Raw genomic sequence first — 12,872 nt, 5'->3', positions numbered from 1 at the left:
AAATAAATGGAGCCTTGGTTAGCATAAGAGACTTTCAAAAACATTAAAAACTCTTACAAACCCCAAACCTTTGAATGGTAGTATACATGTCATGTTTTAATTCAAAAGTTTATGCTAGTGTTATGTTAACGTTATCTTTTTTTTTTTTTTTTTTTTTTTTTTTTTACAGGGTGCATATCGTATGTTCACAAACAGCTCGTGTCTGAAACACATGGTCCTGAAAATCAGGCGTGATGCCCGAAACTTTGAGCGGTACCAGCACAACCGTGACCTGGTGGCCTTCTTGAATAAGTTTGCTGATGCTCAGCTGGAGCTGCCGCGGGGCTGGGAGATCAAAACAGACCCTCAGGGGAAGGTACCTCACATCCTGTGATTCCTAACATCTCACCTCAGTGTCCGTCAAGCCATTATTTCAACTGTCGGTCCTCCATCTGTTTCCACAGTCATTCTTTGTAGACCACAACAGTCGTGCCACAACCTTCATTGATCCCAGGATCCCTTTGCAAAACGGCAGGTTGCCCAACCACCTGACGCACCGCCAGCACCTGCAGAGATTACGCAGCTACAGCGCAGGAGAGGTCCGACACACTCACGATATAGAGACAAGACAAAAAGATTTATCCTTTGTAAATGATACAGAAATGACTGTTATGTTATTTGTTTATTAAATTCCACATTAAATCCAGGCATCTGAGGTGTCGCGCGCCCGAGGGGTGTCTTTGTTAGCCAGGCCTGGAAACAGCTTGGTAGCAGCCATACGAAACCAAAGCCAGCAGGAGCCAGTGCCATTAGGTATGGACCATTCACAATTAATGGACTAATCACTATTGTAGTTGCACTTCAATGTAGCTAAGGATAAAATAAATAAATAAATAAATAAATAAATAAATAAATAAATAAATAAATAAATAAATAAATAATAATAATAATATAATAATTATATATATATATATATATATATAATATTATTATTATTATTATTATTATTATTATTATTATTTTTTTTTTTTTTTTTTTTTCCGGTATTTGTTCTTAAATGGTTTGAAAAATGTTGTAAAATAAGTTAAGATATATTATTTAAAAGTGGCATTTGTAATCCATAATGTTACAAAAAACACAGTTTCCACAAAAATATAAAGCAGCACAACTGTACATAAAAATAAAAAAAAATCATCATAATAAAATCATAACTGAATCATCATACAACACACAAGACTGGAGCAATGTTGCTGAAAATTCAGCTTTGATCATGTGAATAAATTATATTTTAAAATATATTCAAATAGAATGCAGTTATTTTAAATTGTAATAATATTTAACAATATTACTGTATTTTGTATGAAATAAATGCAGCCTTAGTAAGCATTAGTGATTTCTTTCAAAAACATTAAAACAATTACCAATCCTCACTTCTTTTTTTTTTCTGTTTCATCTTATTGGATGTCATTACATTTATGTGTTTGTTCTGAAATGGATTAAAAAGTAGATTTTAGTAGAAATCTAAGAATTTACTATTTAATCATATTAATTTTTTAAATGTACCAATACAATTTTGCATAGTTACAGTCAGCATACAATATTCACCAACATGATTTTATTAAAATTTGAGTGATAAATCAAAGGTTGAAATGTTAAATATTAAAAAAAAATAAAAAAATGATTTGCAGAAATTAATCAGACTTTGCCAATCTATGGTTGTTATGACAATAAAGTTTAAGACAGAGACTCTTTTTAAAAAATCATGATACGAGGAGAAAGTGTGAAACTAGTCCTTTGGCAGGTTCTTTAGGGTGCTTAACTAGTCAAATAAAATTGACATTTATATCACAATGTTGATGACCATGATCATAAGCAAAGAAACCCAATACTTCATAAATATCCAGTGTATATAGCTGAGTTGATATGAATTCTTTTCCATCTGTTTCCCAGCATACAATGAAAAGATTGTAGTGTTTTTACGGCAACCAAACATCTTTGAGGTGCTACAGGAACGGCAGCCGAGCCTGGCAAGGAATCACTCGCTCAAGTATGACACTACACCTTCCTCTGTAACAAAATACATCATCAGTTCTTCCAAACGGTTCTCAGTTTTTCGGGTGTGTTTATTATGTCTGTAGGGAAAAGGTGCATCACATCCGAACCGAAGGCACACAGAGACTGGAGAAGCTGTCATGTGATGCCGATCTGGTCATGCTGTTAAGGTAAAGCACCCTCCATCCTATGAACTGGCCAATTCAAAAAAAAAAAAAAAAATGTATTAATGCACAGGCAATGTTTCCTGAGAGTAACATTTCTAATCTGTCATACATGCTTTTTTCAGAACGTGTTTTGCTTTGCTTTTCAGTTTGTTTGAGGAGGACATCATGTCTTACGTTCCTCTCACATCATTTCACCCCGGGTTCAACTTCTCTCCACGATGCTCTCCTGGCTCCTCTCCTCAAAACTCTCCAGGTGAGTCGGCCAAGAGCTTTAAACATTGTCCTTCAGATGCTCTGAAAACTACATCATTGTCTAGATGTGACCTGATATGACATCAAGCAAAGTTTGCAAATCAGTACCATTCCTACAGTAGGCCTCATTTGCATTTTCCAATAACACACTTCTCAAATGCTTAAAGCTAAATCTACTATACCAGGACTTGGTGCTTGGTATAAAGTATGCACTCTTACAACCATCTATAACATATTACAATATAAGCACCAAAAACATTGTCATAATTCATCAACAGTAGATCATAAGCAACCTTTTGGCATAAATGTTAGCTGTTCATTGATTGTAAACTTATCTGAAACCGTAAGCCTGTAGAACATGCAACAGCGCACCGTTTGACTTTAAACATGCAGCACTCACATTTATTTAATGAAAGCATAGCCTTTTGAAAGTATTTAAAAATTAATTGGGCTGTATCATGATTTCAGTTTTTCCATCCCCAAATTTAAGACCTCCAAAATGATAATTAAGACTTGCATTTAAGATTGTTGACCTTAGATTTCATAAAACAGAATTTTTAGACTTTTTAAGGACCCACTGGGATTTTTTTTTTATTTGCACACATGCTCCTAAATACAATACATTTTACATTTCACATCTATTTTTTGTCACAAATGTGAATGAAACATTGAACATGTGTCGCTGACCACCTTTTGAAGACACGATCATCCCATTTACACCTATATTTAGCGCTGGGATGTTAACATAGTTTAATGGATTTACTTACATGAAGAACCTCAAGTCTGCACGGAAAGTCCAGTCATATTTCATTGACACGCTCTGATCTGCTCTGATAAAGGCTTCCTTGAGCGAACTCCTCTCGTTCCAGCCTGCTGTCTGTCTGGTGAGAGCTCTCCAGGTCAGCCGCTCTCCAGCCTTAAATACTGTCCCAACCCAGCTGCCCCTCTCTGTGTCATGAGCACATTTACAGCCCCCAAACCTGTAGTGTGTGAATATACAAACTTTTGTTTGCCACGTTTCCTTCCGATCATAATGTGGTCAACTAGTCTTTTTTGTATGTAGTCAGTTTTGTAAAACTTGACTGCTGTGCATGTTTGGACAAACCAGACAAATGAATCTGTCCTCCGAATCATTTTGCCCTGAAACATGTCTTTAATGTAATGAAAGGAATAATCATTTCCCCTTTTCGTGTGTTTGTTCTCAAGGTGAACTCTTTCCGAGTTGTTTGATGGCCTGCTGATCCTTGAAAGTCTTTCCCTGATGACTGATATGTACAGTATAGTAAGCTTGATTTGACATCTGTGTTGATGATCTGTGGCTGTGTTTCAGTGACCCAGAGGGCCCGGGCACCAGCGCCCTACCGAAGAGATTTTGAGGCCAAACTACGCAACTTCTACAGGAAGCTGGAGGCAAAGGGCTACGGGCAAGGACCCGGCAAGATCAAGTGTGTAGTCTCATCTGCTCACCAAGGCTGCATTTATTTGATCAAAAATACAATAAAAGTTGTAAAATTGTGTAATATTATTATTAAAATTTAAAATAACTGTTCAGATTTTCAGCTTAAACTTGTAAATGTTATATTTATATAATTTTATATTTTAAAATGTAATTTATTCCTGAATTTTCAGCATCATTACTCCAGTCTTCAGCGTCACATGATCCTTCAGAAATCATTCTAATATGATGATTTTATGCTCAAGAAACTTTTTTTTTTTTTAATTATTATTATCAATGTTAAAAATAGTTTTTGCTCCATAATGTGTTTGTGGAAACTGTGATAATTTTTCGTTCGCATTTTCCCGTTCAGCGCCACGTCGTTTAATTAGCAAATGCATTTGCGCCCATTTATGTGCCCATGGGCGTGCTGGTCTAAAAAAAGAGGTGTGTTCAGGCGCATTGCTATTTTAAGGAGCTGAAAATAGACTGTGCCATAGACCAACTCAAATCTGGTCTAAAGTCTGGCGCAATGTTTTTTCTTTGTTATTTAAAGAGCGTGTTATTAAACACAGGGACACACAGCAGCACACAAACATGCCAAATATTAAAATTAAAGGATTGCAATGCATAAGATTTTTTTGTAGGCTAATTAAATATAAAAATGCCTACATGTCACAATGGATAGTCATCGCATGTATCAGAATAAGGCTATCTATTTGCTCACACACAAGCAACTCCGTTTCATCTCGGAGACGCGTTCTGTCTTTGTCCTCGCCAACCGTTTTTCTGTCGTTAAAATAGCAAAAGTGGATTTGGACACGCCCTGCAGTGCACCTGCGCTGTGCGCTTTACACTTTGCATTTAGATCATTAAAATAGGGTCCATTGTGTCCTTGATGGATAAAAGTATAAAGTGCGAGGCCTTTAAAGTAGGATCTGCCGGATGAATGTCCTATAGTTCTGACTTCTTGTTTTTCAGACTGATCGTCAGAAGAGATCATCTGTTAGAAGGAACATTTAACCAGGTCATGGCCTACTCCCGTAAAGAGCTCCAGAGAAACAAGCTCTACATCACCTTTGTCGGAGAGGAAGGGTGAGGCAGATGATCATTTGTAGTAATGACAGCAAATATGAAATATACATAATTCTTGATATATATACTTAAATATTTTTAAAATAGTTGAAAAGCAAACTAATCTGCACAGTGGTAATTAATGGCTGGTTAGTCATTAGCCAAGTAATCTCAGAATTACCAAATATTGTCTATTAAATATATTGGTATTTAAAATACATCATCTGTTATTAGTTTTAAACGGTAATGTTATATTTTATTTTTATTCAGATAGCTTAAACACAGAGGAAAGGCAAATAGTTATTTGTGGTTATATCTGAATTCTGCGTTTCTTTCCAGACTGGACTACAGCGGACCATCGCGAGAGTTTTTCTTCCTGCTGTCTCAGGAGCTGTTTAACCCTTACTATGGCCTGTTCGAATACTCCGCTAACGACACGTACACTGTCCAGATCAGCCCCATGTCTGCTTTTGTGGAAAACCATTTGGAATGGTAAGGTTCTTTTCACTTCCTCCCAAGGAATTCCACTTCCTGTGTGGTATGAGAACGCATACTGAATTGTCACTGACAGAGAAAAAAGTGAAGTGGCCAAGTATGGTGAGCCGTACTCAGAATTAGTGCTCTGCATTTAACCCATTCAAGTACACACACACAGTAGTGAACACACACCTGGATCACTGGGCAGCCATATTTCTGTGGTGTCCTGGCAGCTGTTAGGGGTTTGGTGCCTCTCACCTCAGTCGTGGTATCAAGGGTGTAAGACAACACTATTCACTCCCCCCACCGACAATCCCTGCCAGACCTGAGTCTCAAACCTGTAACCTTCAGGTTACAAATCCAACTCCCTAACCATTAGGCCACAGACTGTTACGTCAAGTTACAGTATGTCATTGGTGGCTCTCACACACATGCTTCTGTTGTTATTGGCAGAATGTCTTGTTTGTTTTGACCTCATGATGTGTTTTCAGGTTCCGTTTCAGCGGTCGAATTCTTGGTCTGGCTTTGATTCATCAGTATCTGTTGGACGCCTTCTTCACCCGCCCGTTTTATAAAGCTCTTCTCAGACTGTGAGTGGACCAGAAACCATTAAATGCATTCAACTACACGCAGACATTGAAAATAGGCATAAATTAAGAGCTTGGTGTGTTGTATACAAGCATCTGAATTGAAACTTTATTTGAATTGAATTGAAACTTTATAAATTTTCAGTATCATTACTCCAGTCTTCAGTGTCACACGATCCTTTAGAAGTCATTCTAATATGCTGATTTAGTGCTCAAGAGCCGCTTTGCATTTTTCTGGAAACGGTGTTACGTTTTTCCAGGAACAGCATTTAATTGAAATAGAAATATTTTCTAACAGTCTTTTACTGTCACTTTTGATTAATTTAATGCATCCTTACAGAATAAACATATTATTAATAATAATAATAAAAAGATCTTACTACCCCCAAACTGTTGAACAATAGTTTGTGTCCTTGTGGATTAGTAGCTGACAGAAATAGGATTTTCAGTAGCCAGAAGGAAGCAGATATTTAGATGCATTTGATCAAGAATTAATTACAGTAAATTCAGCTGTTTTTTCAATGTCAAAATTGACCTAAATTCATTCTTATTGCAATTTTGCATTAACAAAATGAGACATGAATAAATTAACATTTATTTTTATACATAATTTACTTACTCAAATGTATTATAACGGCTATAGTAATCTTGAAGTAATGCAAATTATCAGTTAATTAGTTGGCCTGACCAATCTAAAATATCTTGTAATATTGACAAAAACACATGTTCATTGCTACCCGTTTGCAGAGCCACTGATCTCAGTGATCTAGAGTACCTGGATGAGGAGTTTCATCAGAGCTTACAGTGGATGAAGGACAATGACATCACAGAAGTGCTGGATCTCACCTTCACAGTCAATGAGGAAGTGTTCGGACAGGTGGGAGAACCCTAAAACTGATTCTGTCTTTATATATATATGTATATATATATATATATATATATATGTATATATATATGTGTGTGTGTGTGTGTGTGTGTGTGTGTATGTGTTTATATATATATATATATAAAATCATAATACACATATTTACGTGAACACATTTCTAAATATGATTATAATTCTATTGTAATATTAAATAAATAATTATTAATTATAAATTTGGGTATACATTTATTGCTATTTTGTATTAAACAGCTGCCTAAAGATTCCCATGGTTTATAAAAATTGGGTAGAGTGGAGTGAATTAAATCCAAAATATCTTGTCAGGTAATATAATAATAATATATGTCAGGTGACCGAGCGGGAGCTGAAGTCCGGCGGGTCAAACGTGCAGGTGACGGAGAAGAATAAGAAGGAGTATATCGAGCGGATGGTGAAGTGGAGGGTGGAGCGAGGTGTTGTCCAGCAGACACAGGCTCTGGTCCGAGGCTTTTATGAGGTAAGCATGCTTATCATCTGATTTACTCTCTGCCCGTTAACCACCATTTAACATCTGACCTCTGTGTGTGTGTGTGTGTGTGTGTGTGTGTGTGTGTGTGTGTGTAGGTGGTGGACTCCCGTCTGGTGTCTGTGTTTGATGCCAGAGAGCTGGAGCTGGTGATTGCAGGAACAGCAGAGATTGATTTAAACGACTGGAGAAACAACACAGAGTATAGAGGAGGTGAGAGGACAAACTTACACCTACATACACACAAATACAGAAAAACAAACAACATAAATACACTTGATATTATTGCCTTGCCAACAGAATCCACATGTTAAAAGATATCTATATATACTGTATCATCATTTTTTTCTATTGAGAAATTGCGTTGTCACTTCAGGACCTTGAATTAATTCTATTTTAAATATGAATGAAAACATAAATAGAATGTCATTTCTTCACTTCATTGAATGAATAAGTGTTTCTCAGTGCTGTCTGGGCTGCTTAAAAGGGCAAAATTAAATTTCTAGCTGTTATGAGAAAGTTGTATTTGAACTCTGTCCTCGTCGTCAGGTTATCATGATGGGCACATTGTGATCCGGTGGTTCTGGGGTGTGGTGGAGCGCTTTAATAATGAACAGAGACTGCGTCTGCTGCAGTTTGTGACGGGCACCTCCAGCGTACCGTACGAGGGCTTCACCGCGCTGCGCGGGAGCAACGGCCTACGACGCTTCTGCATCGAGAAATGGGGCAAGATCACATCGCTCCCGAGGTATAGTGATGCACTCATCTATCACAAACCTTACGTTGATTTGAGCTGGTATGGTAAATATTTAACATAAATTCAAAGAATGTCAATAATGATTATGAAGATACAGGTCCTCTCTGAGAAATGCAAGCACTGGATTACTCTACAGAACCCCTGCAATATTATAATCAATAGTGTTTGCAAATCATTTTACTTTCATTTTATGACTTTTTTTTTTGTTATTTCCATTTTCCATCCAAATTAAATAAGGTACGAAAAATTATCAAAATTATAAACCTGTCCTTTGAATTTTCAGTCATAATTTTTTTTTCAAATAAACAAGAAAAATGTGTAAACGGTGTTAAAACAAATTGTTGCTGTTATTTTATTTTGTTAAATATTGGTTTGATTCTGTTGATTTGCACTTTTTTTCATGAATATGTCAAAAAATTCCCCTTCATGATATTTAAATTTTTTTAAATAATTATGTTTTCCATGGTTAAGCATTAGTGCAAACTCTAACAAATCAAATTGAACAATGTAAATAATTTTAAAATGAACAGTAATTAATTTAAAATTAACATTAACAGTTTTAGTATTATTAATACATTTTTAATTATTTATATTATTATTATTATTAATTTAAAAATATGTTATTATCATATATATTGTTAATTAATAAAATTAACATTAAATAATAATTTTCTAAATTTAAAATTAACTGTTTATAATAATATACATAATTAAAAATGAATAGAAGTTATTAATTTAAAGTAAACCTTAATAATATAAATTATTTAAAATTATTTTTTGATTATTGTCATTAATGCTAAAAACATGTCCAGACCTAAAAAAAAAAAAAAAAAAACAGATTGATCTTGATTCTACATGAGACTGTCAGTCAGGCTGCTGATGTGTCATGTCTGGTTTCTCAGGGCGCACACATGCTTTAACCGTCTGGATCTCCCACCGTATCCATCCTACACGATGTTGTATGAGAAACTGCTGATCGCTGTGGAAGAGACCAGCACTTTTGGCCTTGAGTGAAGACTTATTCACCTTCCTCCCGGTGACCTTTCCATGTACACCGTATGTAATTATCTACTAGCGTGGATCATGGATAATGGATGGTGTCCTGTGTCCATTTCTACGGTTTGTTCAGGACACCACTGCATGCACCAGGCACCTGTGTGGGTGGACCGTGTGTAACGTGTATGCAATAGTGAAAGAGAAACCTTCAACCTGCTTTAACACTCAGGGCCTTGACCTCTGCTGAAGTTGGTCTCAGTTCGCATATCATCTTTCAACGCAAACCACGGCCAGCATCCTTTTCTGTTGGTGCATTCTCACATTGACAAGTGTTGTAAAGTTAAAACCAAATATGCTCTGAGAACATATCTGATTGAGGTGCCGTAATTACTGTAAATGTGTGCACTAGTTCACACAATCTCACCGAACACTGCATTATCACAGGAAGTGGCATCACTTTGCAAGAGTCAGATGGGGAAATGGCACGTCTGAACTTGATACTTTTGATTTATTCATTTGTACTAATCAATACATTTTAATTTTAAAATCATTAAAGCGTCAAACATATTTAAGGATGTTTAAGGCTTCATGCTGTCTTGTCTGTAATATTTGAATGAATTTCCAGTGTTGGAACTCGATTGCTTTCAATGAATTGATGTTTTTGGGTTTAAAAAGCCAACATAGGATGTTTACTTAAATGTCAACACTAAAATCGAAAATGTTAAGCGATCAGAACTACACTGCACTATCCAGCATTATCCAACAAGACATAAAAACAAGGGACTGAAAATGTCTCGTCAGTTGTTAGCTGCGTCTAGATAAGATACTGTGTTAAGGTGCATTTGTGGTGACGGGGATTTATGGTGATTCACTATAAAGCACTGGTGATGCGATGTGCGCATCTACTTTGTGTAAATGAGTAAAGACGTCTCAGAAGTAAATGCTCATAATGAGCAGTTTTATGGGATTCTTTATGCACTACTGCAGTTTGTGTATATGGTTTCTTTTAGCATGTTCATTTTTAGTATTAAAATGGAATGATACTTTTTATTTATTGTATTTTTATGTACTTTTTTCAGTTTTCTAAACCAGATCATGTTGGCATTGCTGTCTGCACTCTAGATTCCCATGCTGACGTTTTGATTATTGGTCATGTTTACATTTTAAAATTACGTGAATGTGTTTATTATACATTAAGATGGTCATAAATTGTCTTTACATGATGCCATTTCAAGGTGCATGTGTCTCTGTCTAATCCACACTTTGATGAATCAGTCTTTTTTGTGTCCTAATAATTTCTAAATGGGTTCGTTCACCCAAAAAAAAAAACCTTTGTTTGATTATGCAGAAGAATAGGAGTCATACAGGATTTCATTAGGGTGAATAAATTATGTTTTCCTGAAGTTTTAATTTTTGGGTGAACTGTCCTTTTAATGTGGTGATGAAGAACAGCAATTTTGATCAAGTCTGAAATGTAATTCTGCTAAAAACAACTGCAGCTCAAAATGAACAACACTCAGCTTAAGATATTAGGAATGTAGAAAGCGCATTTGTATTATTTATCCCAATTAAGAAATTATAAAAATGTCTCTATATTAAATGTGTAACGTTACATGCTTGAACAGTCTATGTAAAATCAAAATTTTTAAATGTGACGAATCAATTCAACAGCCAATAATTCATCTTTTTTTAAAACATGTCTTCATACTTACTATTTGCATTATGTTAGTTTTCTCAAATGTATATTACTATGCATATTTGGTTGGAATTGTAAGAAATGCGACACTTGACATTTGACAATGTGAGAGAAATGAGGAGAAGGTTCTGGAATATACTGCCTCTCTATAAACTTGGCATTCTGGGAAATGCAGAAAGATTTTGCTCCTGCTTTCACCTCGGATACATACACTAGCTTGCTTATGTCTTTTTACACTTTAATCTATGTGTATGGAAGAGAATGAGAGCGGATAATGTATAAATGTTTTGAATTGTGTATTGAGGTCACTTATAGCGCCTCTCTCAGGCTGAGCTCTGTAACTACAGCATTACACTGTTAACGAATGTCAATAAACAATCACTTTCTAAAGCAGCTGAAGCTGACTCGTGTTCCATCGGATGTGGTTGTAAATCTTGCTGAATCTGGAAAATTTTACTTCTTCTTTGTAAAATTTGATGTTAACAACATATATGTAAAAGTAGGGTCAAGTCCGATAGTCATATTGAATTTAACGCGGGTGAAAACGGGGCTGTAAGTGATATTGCAATCGCACGAACTGTAATTTTCACAACTTTTAAAACAAGTTTTATGGGGGGTTTTGTCTACTGAAAGGTTTGTTTTTCAATTGAGTAGTCAATACTGTCCATTTAATGCACTAATTTCAGTCCCTCACAGCCTCGTTTATTCCTGTCGAAAAATGTGTATCATGTATGTGCATATATTGCATTTAATTAAAGGGGTTTGGTTAGTTTAATGCATTTCATTCACAAATATTGCACATTTAGGAGGGAAAAAAATTATGGTGTTTTGGTAAATGTTAATGCAATTTATTTCCCTGATTCCTCGATTTAGTATCTTCACAGTCTCCCTTCTCATACTTTTGTTATTCCTGTAGCCTAATATTCAAGAAAACCTCAAGCCAACTAAAATGTAACAAATCCATCCAGCACATCTCTCTATGGCCATATAATATAAAACATAAAAAACTTGGTCATTTAATGAAGGATTTATACATTTCATTGGCTAAAACACTGTGATGTAATATATTTTATATTGCTGCAAAATCAGATGAAAACAGATTGGAGGAAGTATTTATATGCATGGATGATTTGGCAGATGAAAGTGAAGACAGATGGTCTCCAGAACTCTGTGCAATATGAGGATATTTCTGCAGCAGGAGCGGGTGGTTTTGGGGGATAGCAACAGTGGGTTTTTGTTGGGCTTGAGAAGAGGAGGAAAGTTTGAGACATGAAGCCCCATCTCGGTCTGGAACCAAGTTTTTCTCAGATTCAAAACAGATTCAGAGAGAACTGAAGAATTGAACGCTAGTTTGCTTGCTGCACTGCATTTATAATGCACTACTGCATACTGTTTCACATTCTATCTTTGAATAATCAGTACGCATTATGCGACAAGAAATGTTTTAAATGTAGTATGCTACATTGTTGCATCTTGGAAATATAATTGCTGAATTCAGAATAGCATATGCTCGTTCTGTTTGTGCTATATATGATAGATCTTCTGAACAATTTGTCAGTGTAAACATGAAAGGCCATTTAAGTGCATTGCATTGTGGGATAAAGTATTCTACGCAGTGTACTGTAGCTGTGCATTTAGGCAAATATAGTAGGTCATCTATACATACTACAGTATATACTGTGAGAGTAGTATGCTATTCAATACTAAAACTTATATATCGTACTAAATGCAATAATATTGCACTAATAATAATAATGATTATTATTAATAGTAGCAGCAGTAGTATAGCTTTAAGTGTGTTTTATTTAAATATTTTGGCTTCTTATGTTTCTCTGTCCTCAATATTTCAGCCAAAAAACTAATGAGAGGAAATGTGGATTAGAGAGCGGCTAAACTGGGTCACTGGAAGAAGTCTGCTCACTCCTGTGAATGTAGATTTATGATACTTAATGGTAATTATGAATGGAGCATGGTTTAAATTTGTCATTTGAAAAAATAAAGTACCAAGGGAA

At 35.5% G+C, this 12,872-nt stretch overlaps 1 protein-coding gene across 3 annotated transcripts in view; it reads left to right on the top strand.

Moving 5' to 3' along the window:
• LOC109049433 (E3 ubiquitin-protein ligase HECW1-like) overlaps positions 1 to 11,253 on the top strand; it is a 35,265-nt gene extending 24,012 nt beyond the window's left edge. For all 3 annotated transcript variants that reach the window (XM_042712004.1, XM_042711998.1, XM_042711992.1), the window contains 15 exons: positions 170 to 355; positions 444 to 578; positions 687 to 792; positions 1,930 to 2,026; positions 2,118 to 2,201; positions 2,345 to 2,451; positions 3,781 to 3,895; positions 4,867 to 4,980; positions 5,299 to 5,451; positions 5,928 to 6,026; positions 6,771 to 6,900; positions 7,256 to 7,402; positions 7,510 to 7,624; positions 7,961 to 8,159; positions 9,071 to 11,253. In XM_042712004.1, the coding sequence (XP_042567938.1) occupies positions 170 to 355; positions 444 to 578; positions 687 to 792; positions 1,930 to 2,026; positions 2,118 to 2,201; positions 2,345 to 2,451; positions 3,781 to 3,895; positions 4,867 to 4,980; positions 5,299 to 5,451; positions 5,928 to 6,026; positions 6,771 to 6,900; positions 7,256 to 7,402; positions 7,510 to 7,624; positions 7,961 to 8,159; positions 9,071 to 9,182 (1,899 nt within the window). In that variant the 3' untranslated portion in view covers positions 9,183 to 11,253. The remainder of the gene's footprint in view (positions 1 to 169; positions 356 to 443; positions 579 to 686; positions 793 to 1,929; positions 2,027 to 2,117; positions 2,202 to 2,344; positions 2,452 to 3,780; positions 3,896 to 4,866; positions 4,981 to 5,298; positions 5,452 to 5,927; positions 6,027 to 6,770; positions 6,901 to 7,255; positions 7,403 to 7,509; positions 7,625 to 7,960; positions 8,160 to 9,070) is intronic.
• The last annotated feature ends 1,619 nt before the right edge of the window (positions 11,254 to 12,872 follow it).

Source organism: Cyprinus carpio, chromosome A2 (assembly GCF_018340385.1).
Source record: "Cyprinus carpio isolate SPL01 chromosome A2, ASM1834038v1, whole genome shotgun sequence".
NCBI lineage: Eukaryota > Metazoa > Chordata > Actinopteri > Cypriniformes > Cyprinidae > Cyprinus > Cyprinus carpio.
Note: the sequence above shows the minus strand (reverse complement) of the source record. Positions and strands in the feature narration are given on the sequence as shown.